This window comes from Lissotriton vulgaris, chromosome 10, assembly GCF_964263255.1.
Source record: "Lissotriton vulgaris chromosome 10, aLisVul1.2, whole genome shotgun sequence".
Lineage (NCBI taxonomy): Eukaryota > Metazoa > Chordata > Amphibia > Caudata > Salamandridae > Lissotriton > Lissotriton vulgaris.
The window spans coordinates 735,533,625-735,556,474 of record NC_141698.1 but is presented as its reverse complement, the minus strand read 5'-3'; the positions used below and the strand labels follow the sequence as shown (position 1 = coordinate 735,556,474).

The 22,850-nt window shown below is 45.0% G+C and overlaps 1 protein-coding gene across 2 annotated transcripts in view; it reads right to left on the bottom strand.

The window, feature by feature from the left end:
- Positions 1–22,850, bottom strand: part of MPP7 (MAGUK p55 scaffold protein 7) — a 985,108-nt gene that overhangs the window by 220,130 nt on the left and 742,128 nt on the right. The window contains exon 13 of one of the 2 annotated variants that reach the window (XM_086941600.1): positions 15,736–15,777. The exons of the other annotated variant lie outside the window; for it this stretch is intronic. Within the exon in view, the coding sequence (XP_086797726.1) occupies positions 15,736–15,777 (42 nt within the window). The remainder of the gene's footprint in view (positions 1–15,735; positions 15,778–22,850) is intronic. 2 annotated transcript variants of the gene reach the window in all.

The window sequence follows — 22,850 nt, the reverse complement described above, 5'->3', positions numbered from 1 at the left end:
AGGAATGGGAAAAGGAGTCCATAAATCAGATTAGAGATAACCTATATGTCATGAGAACAAGTTGTATATACCCACCGCCCCATTGCAACAACAACTATTGCAATGGTGTCACAATAGCTCACTGGAAGGACACCCTGGGAGCGGCAAGACACTAAAAACTTGTCAAAGATGGTTTTGGTGGGAAGAAATGGCCAAAGATATTACTACTTTTGCTAATTCATGTTCGACTTGTGCTCGACAAAAGGCGTTGCATTGTGCACCTACTGGATTATAAAAGCCCACAGCTATACCCCCTTCGCCTTGGCATTCCATCAGCATGGATTTCATTACTGATCTCCCCCGCGGTCAAGGACTCAACACCATATATGTAGTGGTAGACATGTTGACCAAGATGGCACATTTCATTCTCTTGAAAAAGATACCCTCCTCTAATGAATTAGTCTACATATTTTTGGAGCATATAGTGCGTTTAAATGGTCTTCCTTTTGTTATTATTTCAGATCGAGGGTCTCAATTTGTGTCCAGATTTTGGCAGGGCATGTGTTCAACTCTAGATATTGATCATAGACTCTCTACTGCATACCACCCTCAAACAGATGGCCAAACTGAAAGAACTAATCAGACCTTAGAGCAATATCAGCGTTGTTTACTAACCACCATCACAGGTACCTGGGTGCAAGCACTTTCATTAACAAAATTTGCTTACAACACCACCACACATTCTTCGACCGGAGTCTCCCATTTTAACTTTACACTGGCACAACATCCAAAGATTTTACCCATCTCTCTTCCTAATGAATTAGACAGCATTCCTGCTCTTAAGGATCATCATTATACTGTTAAGTCCATTTGGAAACACGCTAAGGCAGAATTATTCAAGGCTAAGGAAACTATGAAACAGCAAGCCGATAACCATCGCCGGCCAGAACCCACCTATAAAGTTGGAGAGAAAGTGTGGTCATAGACAAGAAACTTGAGGCTAGAGGGATCTAGAAAATTGCAACCTTGTTTCATAGGTCCCTATGTCATACAAAAGATAATTACACCAGTTACACTGAGGTTACAATTACCCGCGGACATGAAAATTCACCCAGTATTCCACTGTTTCAGAGTTGGACAGCGCGTCTCACCCCCCTTGCTTAACAGTGCGTGGCTGTTCCGCTTCTCCTACCCAGAAGCCGGACGGCGCGTCTCACCCCTCCTTACTGGCGAGTGCATGGCTGTTACGCTCTTTCGCTCCCAGAGCCGGACAGTGCGTCTCACCTTCAGACTTTTCCTTCCCCTAGTCCCTGCTCCCACTGCCACTCCGCTCTTGTTTACAAGTCGGTCAGTCAATCAATCAATCATAGCATTTATATAGCGCGCTACTCACCCGGAGGGTCTCAAGGCGCTTGGGGAAGGAGGGGTCCGCTACTGCTCGAACAGCCAGGCCTTGAGCTGCTTCCTGAAGGCGAGGTGGTCTTGGGTCAGGCGGAGGTGGGTCGGGAGGGAGTTCCACGTCTTGGCGGCCAGGTAGGAGAAGGACCTTACTCCTGTGGTGGCTCTTCGGATGCGGGGACGGCGGCGAGGGCGTGGTTGGTCGATCGAAGCTGGCATGTGGGAGTGTAGAGGTTGAGGCGGTTGTTGAGGTATCTTGGTCCTTGGTTGTGTAGGGCTTTGTGTGCGTGGGTGAGGAGTCGAAACGTGATTCTCTTGTTGACCGGGAGCCAGTGCAGGTCTCTCAGGTGTCCGGAGATGTGGCTGTGTCGGGGGATGTCCAGGTTGAGTCTTGCTGAGGCGTTCTGGATCCGCTGGAGTTTCTTCTGGAGTTTGGCAGTGGTTCCGGCGTAGAGGGAGTTGCCGTAGTCCAGACGGCTGGTGACGAGGGCCTGGGTGACCGTCTTCCTGGTCTCAGTGGGGATCCACCGGAAGATCTTACGTAGCATGCGCAGGATGTTGAAGCATGACGAGGAGACGGCGTTGACTTGTCTGGTCATGGGGAGGGAGGAGTCCAGGATGAAGCCCAGGTTGCGATGTGGATGCACAGTAAAGACATTACAGAAGAACATGATCAAGATAAAGAAACTACACTATAAATAACACACTGAGACACTTAAAATGATAAAGCTAATAAAAAAAGATGGTTTGTGAAATGAAAACGCTGGAAATGGTTATGATCTTTACTTATTTAATTGTTATTTTTCTCACCTTAATCACATAACTAAAGAAAAGACAATGCCGTAAAGGATGAAAAGGTTCACCAGATGTTTTGCCGCAAGCATGCTTGCCTATTTCACAGCAATCACTCAAGCAAAAGATGACACCATTGTAACCTACAAAGCTAAGGTACAAATAACCTAAAATAATCCCAGAGAACAGAAATAGCATGAATGCCACTACAACAATGGGAAAGCATCCTCTCCCACAGTACCCAAATATTAGCTTGTCAAGCAACTGCCAGCTTTGAGTAGATTTTCAATTCTACAGGACGTCACAGCTTTTAAAATCTATTCTGAAATAAATTGCCTAATGTATTCCTTTCTAAAAGAGATCACATACCTCAACGAAAAATAAAAAAATGAAAAGACCAGAATTGAGCAAAAAGCTCTAAAGTTCAACCGCTGCCAAGATATATTGCTGTTCACCTTAAACACAGTGAAAGAATGGCTTAACACACAACACTGCGTAACGTAAGAACACAGAATACTTGAAACAGGCTAAATGGAAATTATCCCATGGATAACTATCCTTATTTAGTTAACCTTCCTGAAGCAGAAGCTCATTGAATTTTGGCAAAGATGGAGAAAATACATTGGCTACATGACCCAGGGAGATTAAGGACCTGTGAAGGAAAATTTATAGAGAACATCTAAAACAGTAAATGCCTATCCTGGTGTGAAAATCCAAGAAACTAAAAAAATATCTAATTTAAAACTACTAGGTCAGGATATGTCTGCCCAGCTCCGATGAGATAGATTCCTAATAATTACAGTTAAAGTAGCAACTTTTCCCCAAAAAAGTCACGAAAATTAAAGAGACATTGGTGCAATTCAATCCAAAAAGGACTTAATTGGTCAAAATCTTATAGTCTGTATTGTCACAGAGGAGAATTCCCAGAAGGTCAACCTTAAATCCCGCACCAAGAAAAAAAACATAAATATTGTTTAAAAAACAATCTTTTACAACAATACAAAACTACAAGACATTAAGCATGAGAGTGCCAAATAAACATTCTGTAGCCTCAGACCGCCCTTTGTTTTCAACTCCTTAAATATTCGTTTTTCTACTTTTACCCTCCCATTTTGCCCTCTTTATCCTAGTGCCTTCTTGGTGTAGCTCCATGTTTTTAATTGACTCAAAGGTCACTGGTTGCCTGTGTTCAGCAAACGAAGAAAAATTGACTGGTTGAATTGGATAAATCATTTCATAACCTTCGAAGTGAGCTTTCACGTTGGCTTTATGCCCTTTATGTACTTTGCATAATTTCCTCCCATAATAATTATCTTATGTATTTCTTTTTGATAGAACTAATTTAATGTTTGATTGCAAAGATCACAGCTGGCAAATTAAAACAGTTGAAAACTAATAGGCTGGACTAAACACAAAGAAATAAACAGGCACTGGAAAAGCTAACAGGTCTCACCTATGTGACCTATTCGCTTTGTCCATGTTTTTCAGATATGCTGCAGAGTATTCATGAAGCTGTGGAGCAAGGCTAAAGTTAAAAACAAAACAAAAATAATGAACAAATGCCTTTGATACAGCTTCTTGCTTCTTTTTGTATGTGTGTGCATGAAGAGTTAGATTAGTAACTAAAAAAAGAACATGTGCAAAGGCATTTTTCTTTTTAAAAGAGGGGAGGCGCAGAAGCAAAATGGATGAGGGTTGGGGAAATGATTAAGCAATATGGGGTTAAGGTGGGGGCGAACAGCAAAGCAACAAGGAAAGGGGGGGCCGCTAGGCCCCCCCGCAAGTATAGCAGAGCACCGGCCCCCACCCCTTCCCCAACAGCCTCGGTGGTGGGGTGGGCCCCTACGGCGCGTCTTGACACGGCGGGCGCGCCCCACCACCGATTGGTGCGGACTCCCGCATTTGACCCAGAAGCTAATTAATTGCTTCCGGGTCGACGGGGTGGAGCTAGAGTGGGCGGGCCAGTGTAGACAGCCTGCCCCCTTAGGGGTCTTAAGGCCGGGAGAGCGTGGGAGGCGCCCTCTTGTTTCCCGCGCTCCCCAGGCTCGCACCGTGCCCTCCGAAGGGCAGGATAATCTTTCTTTGTTTGTTTTACAGGTTTGGCGCTTCCATCGGATCTCCGCATCGCGCCTATTTGCCGCGTGGAAACATCGGCACATCTCGATCGCGCTGGCCCGGTTTTGGAAACCGCATCGCCGCGGGTAGTGTCGGCAACTACAGAAGGAGTGAGGCGGAGGGCGCTGCACGCATCAGCGAGCGCTTGGAAGGTGGCTCTTCGTCCCACGCATTGGTTTCAGCTCATAATACGGTGAAGTTTGGCGGGACGCTGTGGGGAGCCTGTAGTGTGCTGCTTTTACGGGTGGAATGAGGGAGCAGCCCTGATTAGAATTTGTTGTTTTATTAAAGACCCTGGACTGGCTTATTTGTTAGCGCTGTATTTCTAAGAGCACTAGGACCATTGTAGGCTACCAGTTATAAGAAAGGGGAATCTAGGTATTAGCATAACTTAGGGCCACATGGGATTGTAAGGAGCACGCAGCTACACATAGGGCGTTTAATAGGAAATGTGTCCATGACTGGTGAATAATAATAGGCCAGGTTAATCACAAGGCCTGTGCTAGCTTAAACATTGGAGTGTGTGGCACCACTGTTTCTGGTAGGTTTCTGACGGGGGGTATCACTGCCTTTCGCTAGAGGGGTTTTGGGTTGATCAAAGAGGCGCTGCTACTTACGTGGGTTGAAACGCCGGTCTGGAGGGGAAGTGTTCGTGAACTTGTTTTGCACGCTGGCATTGGTATTTGTACCTCAAGGGAACAGGGGCTGCGATTCAGGTACGAGGGGACAATGTTTTCTTGCAGGAGTGACAATACTGTGTGCTAACTCTAATTTCATCGCAGGCCGTCAATGAGGAACACAGAGGGCTGAGCTTACGGAGAGTGGCGCAGCGGTCTACGCTATCAGAGGACACAGGCAGGCCTGCATTTCACTGCTTCTGTCGGGCCGCCAGGCTAGAGTGCGCCCGCCTACCACCCAGGCTAGCTGGTGTGTCACGGTCACAGTTGCATGGTGCTTACAGCCAGCCTGTGTGCCTTACAACTGATAAAGGTAAAACACAGGCAGGCCCTGGTGTGTGCAGGAACAAACCGTGCTCGTAGGTTTGGCATCAGAGTAGGTGGATTACCTGTTGCAGGGCAGAAGGAGGATGGCTAGTGGACGAGGCGCTAAGCGTTCCCGCATGGAGCATATGCTGCAGGGCATGATGCGCAAGATGACGGCAATGGACAGGAGATGGGGGAAAGTAGACCAGATAGGTAGGAGCATGGCAGAGCTCAGGCAGAGGTTGGATGATCAGGCTGGGCCATCTGGGAGACCAAAACGGGTTAAGGGCGGACTTGGATGCTTTACCAAAGCGGGGCAGAGCAAAGAGGGGTAGCGGTCGGGTCCCCAAGCCAAGGGGAGAGGGGGAGGGGTAGCTTCCGGGGGGGTATCTGAGGGAAGGCTTACGCCACCGGTGGCTCCCATGCCTAATCCCTTAACCCAAACAGGTGCACCGGTAACACCGGTGCCGGCCTTGCCGCCATCAGCACCAATATGGTCCCAACGGTAGTCCCGGGGGTGTCAGTGTTTAACCCAGCACCTATTCCAGTACCCAATGGGGGATCCCCCATAACAGTTTCAGCACCCCCAGTGGTGGGTCAGGTACCTTCAGAGTTGGCAGCGCAGATAGCGGCGTTGCTCCCTTGACTAGGAATAGGTGGGATGTTACCCTCATCGGTAGGCGCCAAGGAGGTAGGAGAGGACCCCTCTGCAGAGGCCCAAAAAATGGTAGCAAGGATCATGAGTGCTCAGGGTAGCAGGGGAGGGGGGGGGGGGGGCAAGAATGCCTATTACTTCACAAGCAACATGTCCGGCAAGCAAGACTGCAAGAGACAAGATTGTTGGAACAACGCCAGTTGCAGAAAGTGGTAAGGAGGGGGCATTACCAGTGCTGAAGGAAGGGAAAACTTGCCCAACATGTATCACAAGAAGTGAAGGAGTTGATCTGGGCGGGTAAATATGTCAATATGTTTTCTCTGCTAGTTGATAACGGGGAAATGGAGTACGCTAGGAAACAGAAGGACTGGATGTTGCCAAGCGAATGGCGGGACCAATTGGTAAAATTCAGGGTGGAGGAGACTGATTAACTGAATTAGAGCCTTTTTGGTGTTTATGGCGATTACCGCCGAGCGTTTCCCAAATATACAGGCAGAAATGGCATGTTACCGGAGTAGGATTACTATTTTCAGTGAGAAATATGGGGGGAGGGGTGGAAGGAGTATGACATAACCTTCAGGAAGGCTAAAGAGTTTGATCTAGCATTATCTTGACGGGGTGGCTTCCATTTCATGGTATGGCCAGTTCACGGCAGGCCAACCAGGGAGTGCGGGTCCAAGTTGGAACAAAAACTACCCCTCCAAACCCCAGCAGCCCTTTCGGCCAGCACAGGGGGGTGACACAACCATTAGGACAGGGAACAGTGGTGGGCTAAAAGGGGTATGCTGGGATTTTAACAAGCGTTCATGCACCAGGGCACAAGGCACTTGTAAGTTCAAGCACGCATGTTCCATATGTAGCCATCCTTTCCATCCGGAAACAACTTGCAGCTCTAAAGGTAACACCTCTGGAAACAGGGGCAGAAAGAAACAAGATTAAGGAGGGAGGACGGCTGGTAGCTCACTCACCCATTGACGTTCTGGCTAGGACTCCTTGGCTGAACAGGTACCCAGACCATGCCTCTGCGATGATGTTGCAAGGTTTTTTTGCAGGGCTTTAGGATCCCGGCAGGGGGTTATACTGGGACACCAGAATGTAGGAATCAACTCTCAGTTCGGCACAACCCAGATGTAGTGGCGACAAAAATTGCTAAAGAGCTGCGCTTGGCAGGATAGCGGGTCCTTTTGATGTCATCCCTGTACCAAATTTTGTTTGCTCACCCCTCGCGTGGTCCCAAAGAAGGAGGAGGGCGAGTACAGGCTCATCCATAACCTATCAGCACCTAGGGGCACCTCTTTAAACGACGCTATAAATGAAGACATTTGTAGTGTCAAGTATGCATCTTTTGACCAGGCAGTGGAGATGTTGAGGACTCTGGGACCCGGGGCCTTGTTGGCCAAGTCAGATAATGAATCTGCTTTTCGGCTACTGCCGGTCCGTCCCTTGAATCAGCACACGCTAGGTTTTGCTTTTCAGGGCAAATTCTATATGCCCATGGGTTGCTCTGTGTCATGCGCATACTTTGAGAAATGTTGTTCCTTTCTGGAATGGGCTTTTAGGCGAACAACAGGACACCATCATATTATGCATTACCTGGGTGACTTTCTCTTTCTGGGCTCGTGGGATCACAGGAGTGTGCGTGGGCATTGCAGGAATTTTGCGGGCTTTTGGGGTCCCGCTGGCAACCGGAAAAACAGTAGGTCCGGCTACCAATTTGGAGTTTTTGGGAATAGAATTAGACTCGATAGAAGGTTGTTTCAGGTTACCAAAGAACAAAATCACAAAATTTAGAGCAGTTCTCCAGCAATGTTTGGCTAAAGAAAAAGTGACATTCCAGCAGCTACAGCAGGCTGTGGGTCAGCTGAATTTCACGCTAAGAGTAATACCCATGGCACGCCCCTTCTCACGCTCAATCTCGCAGGCCATGACAGGGCTGCTGGAGAAACTAGATTGTTGGCTGAGGTTCGCCAGGACATGCGTACAAGGATTGCTTTTCTGGAGGATTTCTACAGCAGAGCAGTGTGGTGCGGACCCCCCACTACGTCTGCTGAGTTAGGCTTATGGACTGCTGCTGCAGGCAGTTTGGGGTTTGGTGCCATCCTTGGAAACAAATGGGTGGCCCAACGGTGGCCAGTTTGGTGGGAAGAGAGCAGCTTGACAGCTAACACCGGTTTCTTGGAGCTAGGGCGGCCGTTTCTTTCTTTGCACAACTGAAGGGGGCCAGAGATCCCACGAATCGTTTCATTGTGCGGAAGGCACTAAAGGGGTGGCGTCGCCTGCAGGCAACCACCACGGATTCAAGGCAACCGGTTTTGAACGGCTGGCAGCAGTATTGAACGCCGTGTTAGACACTTGCAGTTCATCAGAGGAGGTACTCTTGTTCAGGGCCACCTTTACTTTGGCCTTTTATGGGGCATTCCGAGTGGGTGAACTGGTGGCCAGCAGCAAGCTAAACATGCTAGGGGGTCTGCGGCTGGAACACACAAGAATAGTGGGCGGTACGCTGTTGATTACTATACGTAAATCTAAAACTGATCGGGAGGCCCGGGGCATTGGGCTTGTACTCCATCTGGCACGGGGTAATCCTTGCTTCTCAGTGTTCCACGTTGTAACTTTTATGAGGCAGTGAACAGGCAAAAAGGAGGGAGCATTGTTAAGGCATTCGGATGGCACACCATTGACCAGGTTCCAATTCCAACGAGTATTGGCAATGACAATGGACAAGGCAGGTTTCAATCCAAAGGATTTTGGGACGCATTCATTCAGGATAGGGGCGGCCGCTGAAGCGACTGCTAGAGGGCTGCATGCGAACAGTGTACAGAGGATTGGAAGATGGTCTTCAAACTGTTACAAGCGCTATGTGCGGCTGCACATGTTGTGAGGTACAAGGAAGTACACTCACGCCTGTCTTGTTGTCTGCTTTTATTTCAGTTTCTCGAGGCTGTCACGCAGGGCGGAAACTGTCGCCGAACCAACAACAGCAAGAACCTGCAGCACAGCGGACACAGGAACAGAAGAAGGAGTCTTAAGTGGTATGGGTGGTTGGCCACTCATTTGTGAAGCGCACTAAATCGTTTTCTTTTCAGGCAGCTATAGTCGTAGAGCGGAGCAGGGAGGTTTCAAGGTTTCCTTTCATGGTAAGGGGGGCCAATGCCTCAGTCAGTTTAGAGGGTTCTTTACTGAGTTGCACAATAGACACACCCCGCCGCCAATAGTAGTTATCTTACACCTGGGTCGCAATGATCTTGCGAATTTGGGCAGGAGGGTCCTGATGGAAGAGATAATTTCGGAGGTGGGATGGCTAGCTAAATCACGCAAAGGCTGCACCATAGTGTGGTCTCAGACGATTCCTAGGCTCAAATGGAGGGGGGTTGGGGACTCTGTCAGGGAGTTTAATCACTTGGTAAAGAGGATCAACAGCAAGATAGAGAAATTATTTTGGTCACCTCAACTACAGAATATACCTCATGGGCGTATCTGGGGGGGAGCAGTTCTTCTTGCAAGATGGCGTCCACCTGAATAGAGCGGGCAATGAACTTTTTCTGAAGAATATTTTGGCATGGCTGGAGGGTTCTAAATAGGCATGACCTTTCGGAAGAGGAGGTCAGGGGGGGCCTGAGAGTCGGTCAACTATGCTGGCCTGAGGCAGTACGGTCATGATCGGTGAGCAGTTAATTTAAGGTCCTTAAGGGGCGTCACCATTCTTGAATGGGGTCGCCCAGGGGGAGGGGCCACTGGTCTCTCCTAGAACTCCAGGGGCGGTACATCCGCTTGGTTGGATGGGTGTGGGGGAGAGGGTAGTCACGCTTTCTTTGGGCTGGTTAGCCACCCCGCACGTGCACTATGATGTCAGTAAACGGCGCAGAGTGCAAGGGCCCCCCTTTCGGTTAATGGAGTGTAAGGGGGTAACTGGGAGGGTTGGAAGTACCTTCTCGGTAAACTGACCCTCTGCGCATGCGCACTCATACGTGATGGCGTAGCTGGTTAATAAGGACTTGACACCGGTTAGCGATCTTGGCGTAGGCCCAAAATTAGGATATGCAGAAAATCATAAGTAGGATGTTCGATTCGATTAGGAAACACACTGTATTAGACATCTGTTATGGTTAGCCCTTTGATACCTGTCTACATTGATTGTAATCTCATGTCAAATTTTCTGCATACAATGCTTGTGTAAATATTGTTTATTTCAAATTTTAATTTGTTTTCATGTTTTAATAAATACGGCCGGGGGGTCGTGAGACCCCCAGCCTTCCAAAGGAGACCCCTTGTATGTCCAATTGATTCAATTGTTTAATGATGGTGGTGTACAAGACTGGGAGGGGGGTGGTCGGTAGTCCCGGACCATACTGGGAGGGGGGGGGGGGTGGAATGGCCAAGCAACACCCGGGAGCGTAATGGAGAACAGTGGAAAAAAAATGAAAGCGGATGCAAAAAACAATAGAGTGAAAGGAACGGGGAGGGACAGGGAGTGAAAGGAACAGGGAGGGTAGGAATGAAAGCTACAAGGAGTTGTGGAAAGCAAAATGGGGGGCACGGGTGGGGGCAGTGGGGGAATAGGGAGAAGCAGTTAAGCAACAGGATGCAGGGGAGAACCGTTCATGAGGGAGATGGCTAAAAGAAAACACACACTCCAATTGAAAAAGTAGTGCTTGAAAGGTGAGCATTTCCTCTTATTACTTAACGCCCTTGCTTTCCACCATAAGCATATACTTGGTGCGTGTCAAACTTGCACATTTTAACAACATTTGTACATGTGGCCGCTGTCATTCGAAGACACTTGCGCTTTGTACAGTAAATTGTGAACTGATGGTATCTAATCTATTTCTTTTTCCTGATTCCCAGCTGTCAGTGTAAAAAGAAAAGAAAAAAAACTGATAGCCACTGTGTGTTTCTGCAAATACCAATCCGTCTGCACGAACATGCTGTAGGTTTCCAACTCCTCTCATTTTTGGAACAACTCCCAGTTTTCACATTTATTTTGGGCTAATAAAAATCTGTGGATCTGTCTGGTGTGTATAAAAAACACCATTGAGAACAGTAAACAGATGATTTTCATCTACACATACTTGTAGGTTCACACAGGCCCCTTGTAGCGCAGTTTTGAAAACCACTTTAAATTTAAGATCATGTGGCATATGAGAGAAAAACTGGGACAGGGCAACCACTTCAACGCGATTTGTGGGTCTCAAGATATAATTACCTTTATGAATTTGGCAGCACGTAAAACCAGATTCACTGCTATGTTAGTAAACAACAGCTATCTGCAGATCACAAACATACAAACAGCAATACAATACTTGGCTTGTCTCCTTCCACCCAAATTACTTGTTACAGAATACCACTAACCGAGTGCTGGAGGATCATTCGTACTTTCTATCACTGAAAGGCATCAACAGTCTGTGGACCCTTTATCTGAAGCTAAACATGCGTTCATACTTAGGGGAAAAGACTGAAATTTAAGAACTGAAAACAAGTTCAGCACTAAAACGGAACAGATTTCCTGTTTTCCCGTACTCCAAAAGCCTCATACCCAGTATGCACAAGCTTCCCAACCTCAACTATGCGCTGGGGAGCGCAAAAGAACAATCAAGTACTTTACACCCATGCGTGCAAGTACTTAGGTTGTTCCTAGAGAAACCATGCAAACGTGCTCACTCCATGAAAAACACAGATGGAAGATGGTCACACAAATCACGTAGACAACACCCAGGCGAACAGCACATATGGAACTTTCCGATTCAACCTGCATGAGCAGAACCCTCCTATGCAAACACAAACATTTATCGACGTACTACAAGAACATCTGATTTTACTCCTTAGTGCTTAATTTATGATGGTGGTTGCAGGTAGTTGACACTGTCAACCATTTTCGAGCACCAGGACTGCTTATTTATCATCTGACCATTTGACCAAGGGCAAAAGAAAGTGAGAAAGGGGAGAAAGGAGTAGCAGATAAATGTGAAAACGGTGCTAAAACAAGAAATCAGGGATAAAAAAGAACCTGCAAGAGTGAGATCAAGGAAAGGAAGAGCAGGGTGGAGGAAGTAAGGAGAAGTAAGGAGAATGAAGTGAAATCTAGGCAGCCAGGGCATCTGTCAACTGCTGTGTACTTATTTATTTAAAATTAACCACTTCCTTTGTGGTTCGTAATAAGACGAGAATACTCGTTACGCATCTGATGAGCAAGGACTGTGCTCAAACGGTACTGGTTTTTCGCTGTGCAGTTCATTGGCAACAAGCAGCGGCAATTTTATGAGAGATTATGTACACAGTTATAAGGCTTCATGAGGCCTGTGAAGGGTGGGTAGACATATTTAGAGATGATGGACACATTTGCTGGTGGGCGGTAGCGACAAGGTACAATCAGCAGTAACAACGCACTAAGTATAATATAGAACAACATTTGTTCCCATTTATTCATATTTCTGGTTCAGAGGGATGCAATCCACCTCAGAAGTTTTACCTTGTGCAACAAATGTGTGCGTTTTTTTCGTGCAAAACCGTATGTAAATGTACAGGAATTTATATAGCGCAAATCACCAACCGGTTTCTAAGCGCTTGCTTAGGGAACCCGTCATGGTATTCCCCTGTGAGATAACCCCGGCAGGGTATCCGCAAGGTGAAAGCCAGGCATCCCGCCGCGAGGGGCCGTTGTGGAGATTAAGCAAGCTATGTCGCAGAGTGTGAACCCGTGAATCAAGTAGGCACCGGAGCGAGAATTGTCGAGTCCATGGACATTTTAGGACTCAAGACCCCGCCGAGCCGGGCATTGAACCCTAGTCCCGGGCTGATCTCTGCTTCCAGGTCTGCCTCCTCTAACCAGTGAGCCACACTTCTCCACTCTCTTAACTATACTCTTAACTTATATCCAGACACTGCCAGTTTGATGAAGTATGGCTGTTCACTGTATCACAGGGAAGATAAAAGCTTGCCTGTGAGAGGAGGCAGAGTGAACTACAATATCGAAATAAAAGTAAAGGAGAACACTCGTTCACTGGTCTTATAGGTTTCACAAAGAACGTAAGGAAGGGAAAAATGTAATGGCCACAAAGATCTATAGCTCAATGCACGTATCAGAACATACTATGTCGCTATACATTCTGTTTGTTCGTTCCAGTTAAATAGGGAGGGTGTGCGAGTTCTTGCACAATGCATGCTCTGAACCAGGAACTTTAATAAAAACAAACTTGACTGGAGCAGCGCAATTCGTTCACTTTCTTTGGAGGTATTGTGATTTTTTGTTAGCTGGAGAAATGCTTATTATTTGCATTTAATTGCTGCTAGAGAGGCCTGGAGACAAGAACTTAGCTGTGAACGTGGAGAATTAATGGTCGAAAGAGGCCTTCTGTTCATCATGTACCAGGACAGAAAGATGTTCAAGTTTGAGAACTGAGGTCCCAGCTCGATGAGATGGCAAACTAAAGGGAGGGTGCAGATGCACTTGAGTAATGATTTTATTGGTTCCTGATGGTGTGAAATGAGCTAAGAATGCTTTGGAGTCTCCTTTTACTTTTAAATAGTTGTTCTCACAGCTGGAAGACAGATTCCCTTTAGACTTCGAGTGGTACAGACCTCTCTGCTTGCCCTATTCTTGTAAGCATAAAGCTTCATGCTAAACATATATTTCAATTTGTCTGATAATGCGGACAACTTCTATGCTCCCAAAATAGTGACACTTAGTAAATGATCCTAGATCTTACTTATGTTTAGAAGAGAGAAGGGACATTTCTTTATGGAACTCCTATGTGCTTTAATCTGCTTCTTTATTTTTGTGGCTATCACAATTCAGTATATCATTCTATTGCAACTCAACCTACTGGGATATTTCAGCTTTCCTAATGTATAGCTGTATTTACTGAACTTACTTGTGGTTTGCATATATACTGGATAGATCGGTAATATAAAATAAAACCCTTTACCTATATTTGGTGATTCCTGGACCTTATTGTGAAGTCACATTGGCTTCACAAGTTAGAAATGTATTGCTGATGTCTTCTCCCTTTCAGTGTTTCACGTCAACCAACAATGGTCTGTAAGACTAATGGGGAAAAATCTACGTAAAATAATATACTTATTTTGGTTTTTAGATAATGTTTGTTTTTATACAACACATTTCTTCAAACAGTAAACATCCCCAGAGAAAGTACGGGTTATAAAAGCGAAAACATCAGCAGCTAAGATAAAGTCTGAGCACATGGATCCCACACTGGTAACAGCGTTGAAACAGAGGTCTTGGATCAGTTAGGTTGGATTACAACTAGTTGCACATGAGTGAACTCATTGAGCAATGTAGATGGAGTTCAGGCTGATGGCAGGGGGGGGGGGGGGGGGGTGTCCAAGATTGGCATATGGACCAGATCTATTAATACTGGTGCCACTATACAAGGAACCGGCATGGACCTGGGGTGCCAGTGCAAAGATCTACACCTAAAATGGCCTGGGTCCAGTAGCCGATCCAAAGGGGTTACACAGCATTAGGAATGTACCTACAGGCAGTAGTCCGACTGGAGATGCATGTAGCTCCTTAGGTCCCAAAGGAACACCAGAAGATCTACTGCTTGGCCTCTGTCTGCTGCGTAGTTGAGACTGGCCCAGGAAACTCACGGCAAAACTAGATCAGCTGTGAAACTGGTTGAGATTCTGGAGATTTTGAAGGAGAACGACCTTTATCTTGGCACCCTCATGCCTTGTCACCTGGTAGTGGGAGGGTGACCAGTCACACTTCATCTTTTTATGCTTATGTGTGGACTTCTGTTTACCAGACGACTGAGCAGGAAGTACACATTTTCAGGAAAGACCCCAAAGAGCATGAGAGTGATCTCTTTTTGTACTTGGTGATGTAGAGTTTTGCCTCTCGTAGCCTTCGGGTGCATCAGGGCACACTTGTTGCATGATTTAAAGTTCTTGCATCTAGCCAAAGTCCAAAGGCAGATATCATGTGGGACCGTGACTGGGATCGGTTTTCTGCAGTCTCTGCACAGCTGGATTCCTATTGTTTTGGTGAAGACGTCATTTCCTAGCACACTGTGAAAATGTTAAGGTGTTGTTGGAAGACTAAGGTGGCAGAGGAGTTCCGGATACACTTCAATAGGTGCAAAAGAAAGGAACTGACATCAGAGCACTGGGATGGCATTTACATAGGGCTCTGCTCAGACACTTCTGGAGTGGTCCAGAGTCACTGCAGAGACACAAACAGCCACTTACCAGTGCACAGGAGCATGGGTGAAGAATTATCTGGATCCAGTCTGGTGCTCTGGGATATTCTAAAGGGGAGGAATCTGCGGTTAAAAGTATATTTCGAATCAAAAGTTATGAGTCCCTTCACTTAAAAACGTACAAGTTACTCCTCTTGGTGAACATTAATCGACCCTTCTTGCAAATTTATGAAGAATTACAATCCCAAAGTTTAGTCAATGACTAAGGATGAAGGGGGACTAAATGTACTGGAAACAAAAACAGCACACATTTTTTCAAAGAAAAAAAGAGCATGTATTTTTAAAGATGTCTTCTGAAGTTAACTTCATGATAAACGTTTTGAAAAACAAATCTTAATTAAATCATCAATATGGGGCTTAAGTCAAGAAATATATATTTCTGAACTCAAAGAAACATATTACATGTAAAAATCCTTTGTGTCCAATCCAATGAGCCTTATTTGTAAACAATCAACCTGGTATTCTGAAATGGGGAAACAGTAATGTTAAATGCGCAGGACCACCGGTGCCCAACAAAGAAAGAAGCCAACAAAGGTGCAGACAACACAAAGGATGACTACATGGAAGAAATGGGCGTTCATAACCAATTGCTCACCTAGATAGGATCCACTGTTATAAGCAGCACATTCACCATCTTCTGAAGGAAGTGTAAAGGCAGACACAACAAAAGCCAAGAAATAAAGCAGAAAAGTTAGGGACCAAGCCACAACCGCAAGGGAAGAGATTCTAAAACATGACATTTTGGATTTAATGTGAAAAGCCGGAGAGAAAAACATACATTTTTGGATGTTAAGCAAAGAAGACTACAAATATTGCATATACTGGGGTCATACATAACACAGGGACAGACTCTAACCCCTCAACAATAAAAGAGACAGAAAAGAAACTATGTGCCTGTGCTCTCACACCTTACACACGGAAACCTGATCAAGATATTCGAAAGTTCTGCAATATTTTGTGAACTGGTAGATGTGACCATCTTGATGTGCAAATATTGCATGGTAACTGAAATAAAATTATTTTTCTAAGTATGCGTCAGAGTTATTTTGCTAATTCAATTTTATATGTTGGACGTTGGCTCAGCAGATTTGACAAAAAGGGTCTTGATGAGAAACCGTTTTGTTAGTAACTCGAAAATGGATTTTATTTTGTGCTTCCCTAGCATTATAAATGGCTTTAAAGATTAAAGAAGAGATATTTCTTCAGAGTACAGCACACCAAGTAATGGGTGGCCGCAAGAAAAGCCTTGAAAGAAAGGACTGGTTTGAGATAAAGAGTAGACAGAGGAAGGAGATCATATCAAAGTCAACACCTCCCCCTTCGTTTACAAAGACCACCTCTTTAGAAGTGTAGAAATGCATTTTACAATGCTGTGTTTGTGACAATCAGGTTACAAACCCTTGTTAAAGGAGCCATCTTGGTTGAGGATCGAAATGGTCTGTTCCCAGTCCTGCATCAACCACCAAAAGGAAGTATCCTAGAACGTTGCTTTGTTTGATAGGCCCGGTTTTGGAGACCTATTGTAACATCATTCACTGGATGGCCCCATTAAGCTATGCCATTTTGTAAGAACAACACAAGCACATGTTCTAAAACCTCTTACTAACGACCTACATTTTTTACATATATTTACATTTTTCATGTATATCCATTTTACATGCCTACTGGAATGAATAGGCCAGTTCTGGTGACCATTTAAGTATTAAATATGACGCAACGTGGTAAAACACTTTAAACAACCAGTTTGTGGACAATAAAAAACGTACATCAAACAGGAGATATTTGACTTCAATATGGTTTTACTTCTAAGCACATCACAGTTGTGACAGGACAGCATACTAATGCCTTATAAACTTTCAACTAAATTCTGTCTAATACCGAACACATGTTCTTCTAACAGCATTATTGGGCAATGCAGCGAAACGATTGTACATGTACCTTCGATGTCCTCTGAGAAGCAGAAAATGGGAAAAAAGGGAAAGGAAATGATTAAACGTGCTAAAAACAAAGCTCAAGAATAATACAAAGGTTAGTGTATAGGAGGAAGGAGAAAGGCACCTACCACACTCAATAGTTTCCTCATCTTAGATCAGCCAAAAAGAAAACAGATGCGTTTTAACATTTCGAAAGTCATTGTATTTACAGAATAGATACAGTACTGGGTAGGCTAAGAAAAGAAACAAAACTAGCTTCCGAATTATTTATTGATCTGGGAAAGAAATGTTCAACCCTTCATAAAGTTAAATTTCTAAGAAAATGCTTCACCATCAATCCCAGTAAATAAATGTGAATAAATTAACACAATCGACATGCTCACACCGTGAATTTTGACTTCAGACATTAAAGTTCAATATTACAAATCAAGATTGATGAAAACAACAAAAAAACCTTTGCTTTAACCCAGTGGTATTCAACATAGCACGAAGAAGGTGGGGTCATTGACAGAATTTCATGATTTCTACATAATACAATTTTACATACAATTGCTCTAAAAGATGCTCATTTACATAGTGATTGGTTACCCCGAAATCACATCATGGATTTTCATGAAAAGTCGACGGCCTAGGGCTTAATTCCCCAGGGGGGCTACCTTCTGTCTACTTCGGATCACCCCTTGACAGGACGTTGTACCCTAAAATCATGATGGGTACTCCGTGAACTTCCCCCGACTGACTCAGGTCATCTTCTCCTTCTCTGCGATTCACTCATTCCCATGCCTCCTTCTATCCTCTGGGCGTGTTAAGTTCGCCTCTAGTGCCTGACCCTTCTGGTCCTGACCCTTTGGACCCTCCACCACTGTTCCTCACTATCAATAACCTGGCCCTGATGATGACCTAACATTATATACAGGCCGAAACGCCATCGACTTTCACAGCATAATTTACGGTGCCTTCTTTGCATTTGCCCTCCTAAATTACTTTGTACTAACTACATTTATTGTATGGACAATACTACGGATACATTTTGTATGTATAATTTGTTTTATGTGCGCCCCTATTCCGCTGTATATACTCCCTCCGGTGTCACTATCGCCGTTAAATATTTCACAAGCACGTTTACACAGTATAACACAGGTTACATGTCATTTAATGCAACACAGTGCTTTGTCTTTGAATATATGACTAAAGATTTGCAAAAGTCTCCTATCTGTTACTTGCCTAAGCAATGTATTGTTTCCCTGCAGTGCTCACAGCAATTAAATGGGCTCCCATAAAATTGTCTTTTGAACAATACCCTCTGAGACATTGTTGACTGCTACATTCTTCTACCCTGGTCTAGTCCGGGTTTATGGGCTATCTCCTGTAGTTTGTAGTTGAAAATATGGCATGGCTCCTGTTATATCGTTGATGTTTCTAGGAAAGCCTTTCAGGAGCCTTGTACATGTTTAAAAGTGGCACTGACCTTTGGGATTGCGATTTGAAATACAACTGAGCCATATATGAAAATAAATTATTTGAAGGCGACGTGGGAGTATGGAGTAAAAAGCACTAAACCAAAGGTACCAAAGTTGTGTCAGGGAGTTGAAAGATGGGACATGATTTTACTCACTTAACAACAAAGCATTATGGACGTTGTGGTCCAGGGCAAACAATGAACTAATATCAGTGACAGTAGCAAGTAGATGCAAGAATAACGAACTATAATGGAATTACCAGCGCATTAAAATCTTGAAAATATTCACTGACTTCATCTAAATATTCATATGTAAAATCCACTCGGATATTTTTTTTTTAACCACAAGTCCTTGCATGAGTATGTCAAATATTGCTTGTCCTTCACTGTCGATACTTTGACTATTTAAATATTGAACAAGCAGCCACCCCTACATTAGCATATGATTCATACTCATGAAACGCGTTATGCTTTACAACTTTGCCAGAATTAAAAGAACTGTCAATAATGATTGGCTGGAGGGCTTGCGTCATAACCGAAAGGTGCAGTTCGTGTTTTCATGTGGAATATTTGTAGGAGTGACATCCCTGAACAGGCCCTAGCCCAAGAGGCTGGGCATCCAGATCGTCAACTGTCATTTGGAGATATATATCTATAAATATACTTCTTCCTGGCAATTCTGGAATTTTCCACGTTTACAAGATAATACTTTCAATGTGGCAGCAGAACCAAAAAAGTGAGGTTTACCAATATGGATTTTATTTAATTCCACGTGGCAATTTATTACTGATGAACAGAAGCAACATGAATTTTGCACTAAAGCTGAATTAATTATTTTTTAGATTGTGGTGAAAAATACGCTACTGAGCAACATTTGAGAGGACACCACAACAGAGAGTTTCCCGATGCCAAGATCACTGCATTATAGGACTTGTATGCACTGAGCTTCATGGTCATGTGAGGACATTGTCGTAAAGCACCTGTGTACTGTTACATCCATTCCCATGATTAAGGCAGACGCCAAAATGCATCAGGAGAGTGTACCTGTAGCCACATTATTAAACAAACGTTGCAGTTTTCCATCACAAAATCAGAGTTGCCGAAGATGGATCCCTAAACAACCACCTCTGAGCAGAGCTCACCCGCACTGGGAAATCGCCAGCTAAAGAGTACCTCTTGGCTTCCGTCAAGGCTCTAGGTCTGACAGACCTTTGGAACACCTCAATGGCTCACTCGGTATTCAAAAAAATAGTTACAAAGCCAACAAGACTTATATCAGCCATAGAGGATAAGAAAGCACTGTCAAAGTGCACCCACGGCTGGGTTGTGCTCAACAATTACGAAGTCAGTAAACCTCAACCCTACTTTAACGCACGTACTAAGATATCAACTAAGGAAACATTCTTAAAACTTCGCTTGGGAGTTGGTTTAACCCGTTTTTACCACCCTGGGAAAGAAGAGGCGGAGACCAGGCATGCAGGTTATGTGCTTGCGGTGTTGAGAACCTTATCCATATCATTTGTATTTGTGACAAACTGAAGGACAAAAGGACTACTTTGTTAAAACCATCCTTTAACCTGCATTGCATCAGGTCCTGCAGGCAGGCGGTAATCCTGTGCTTCAATCCAAACTTAGTACAGTTGAATTGTCGCCTTACAAAATTCTTTGATCTTACCGAACAGAGACTGAAAAATAGATCCTTACCGTTAACGAACAAGCTTCACATAATGGTCTTGGGTACCACTTTAATTAGCTCAGTAACGTCACATCAAAACTCTTAGAACAGCATCAAAAGCTTACCAACAGGTGTAATTTGACCAAGTCTTCGTAGCCCTGGAACACCTTTTATTTATAAAGTTTTATGTAGCACGAACAAGATCCCGAGGGATATCAGAGCGCTTTACAATAGGATGGGAGGAAGGACGTGAATGCAAAATGGACATCAAGTAGGAGTAAAAACCAGGAATGATTGCAGATTCAGGGACAGTTGCACAAAAAAAAAGAGATCAATAACAAATGATAGCACAATAGCAATAAGAACCATGTCTTCGAGCGGGTGAGCCTAGCCCAATTAGGGTAAGAATTTATTCATAAAGATTTTTTTGGCTTCCAATTTGAACGCAGCCGCTTAAGAGGTTCGGCGTACTTACGGTGGAAGAGAGTTTCATATCTTTGGGACAGCACCAGAGAAGGCTCTGTGTGGCGCTTCTTGAGGCACGTACACCACAAGAAAGCTCAAGTTTTTGCTCAAACTACCTGGGAGTACTGAAGTGAAGGGCTTTGTGCGACAGAACAGCGATCTTTAACTGAATACGTGCTTCATAAGGCAAACATTTGAGAGATTTTAGGAAGGATTGAAGTATCTACAAATCTCAAGCTGGGCACAAGCGCTATCTTCTGGGGCGTCTCGTCACGTCCATATGCCCATAGGTGGTAGCAGTCAATTGGAATCTTCCCTACTACATAAAACACCAGGACCAAAGGAGGTTTCTTTCTTCTACAACTTAATCTTGGAGGACATTGACGGGGATTTCCATCTCCCAGATCAACTTTGGGGTTCCCTGATGCCATCTGTCAATCTACATGAATTATGGCTAACCTCCTGTAGCGTTCTCTGGGATATAGTGAAACCGGCTTGGCTTCGCAGAAATCATCTTGATACTCTTCACAGGGCATACTACTCCCCCTAAAAATTGTTAAAATTTTCAAGATCGGAGCCTGTGGCGTGTGCCCGGTGCGGCCTAGTGGAGGCTTCAGACACACACATGTTCTTTGAATGTCCTCAGTTAACATCATATTGGCAATCAATAGGTAATAAACTAACATATCTAATAGGCTCCACTGTGGTAATAGATCTAAGATTAGTAATATTTGGAGTAGTGGAGCAGAAGCGCAGTCCAAATAATCTATTGTTCTACTCCATGTTGTTGGCCCGACGAGAAATATGTAAGCGATGGAAAGAGGCTTCTCCCCCGACGTTCTACTACTGGTGTTCCTCAATGTTACAAACATCAAAGATAAACATGTCCAGGACTGGAACATCAAATAAAAGGGCATTCTGGCAGATACTTGTTTAGTTCCATAAGTTTGAGCTGGGTTTTTTTTCCCCCCCAGTTCCGATGAATACAAAGCTATGATACTCGTCTTCTGCTAAAACATCCTTGCTTCTTACACAGCGAATTGGTGGCAAAGGCAATGGTGGTAACTGGCTTTTGGTACATATCTGTCTAAAACGTTTTGGGGTTTCGAGGTGGAATGGTTTGTACGACATTGCTGAGGTGTGTTGGCGGAATCGTATATCAAATATAGCCCTACCAGCCCTTGGCTGAGGCAACTTGTCAATCATACTATGAGCCAGATTACCCTGTCCGAAAGTTCGACAGATTAGTACCATGGTGGAGATGAGGAACAAAACAAAAAAAAATGCATTCAGGCGCGGTGCGTCCATTGGGGCGTAGGGGCGTAGCCCCACTGCCTCTGGACGCACCGCCGTGACAAGAGAGGCAATTCAATTTGAAATAATTCAGACATCACAACAAATAAAAAAGCGCCGCTGCCGCCGCAGCGCAGCGCTTCGGGACACACCCGATGGAATAAGGAGTGCGCAGGTGGTGGGGCTGGCTGGTCTGAGTGACAGTCTTCTGCAGCAGGCCAGCAGCAGTACTGTCTGCGCATGACTATTTTTGGCCTGTAACTTGGCCGAGCATGCGCGTTACTAACCTGACAGTCAAGTTCCCTTTTAGAGACGGACGGAAGGGCAGGGGGGTGCTGCTGTAGCCGGGCCCGGGGTTTCAAAGGCGCGCCAGGGCGAGTAGTCTGTGTGCCCCCCTAGCCAATCCTAGCGCTGCATGCAGCGCCAGGATTGGCTGGCCCACCGCGCAGAAGGGCAGGCAATCCATTATTGGATGCCGCGCGTGGGTGGTGGCACACTGGCTGAGCACTGCATATCATGGCCAATCACTGTGTGACTTCAGCATGTGAAGCCATGCAGTGATTGGCCATGATTCGGGACGTGCGTGCCGTGACATTTTTTTCACTAGTTAGTTGAGTTTCTAGTGTAGGGGGACGGGGGCTCTAGTCGTCGCTAGTCGCCACGTGCACAGCAGACGTCCGATACTCATACTAGTCACTTGAGTCGTCGTCGAGATACTGAGTCAGACAGAAATCACAGAGAATGAGAACTTCAACTTTGAAGATTATTTAAGAATAAAGTAGGTGCAGTGCTGCTCTTCTCTAAGTTGACTCTGATGTTGTGTGCAAATGGCAAAATGTATGAATTTTAAAACATATGCTGCGCTTGTGCTGGCTGCCGCAGCG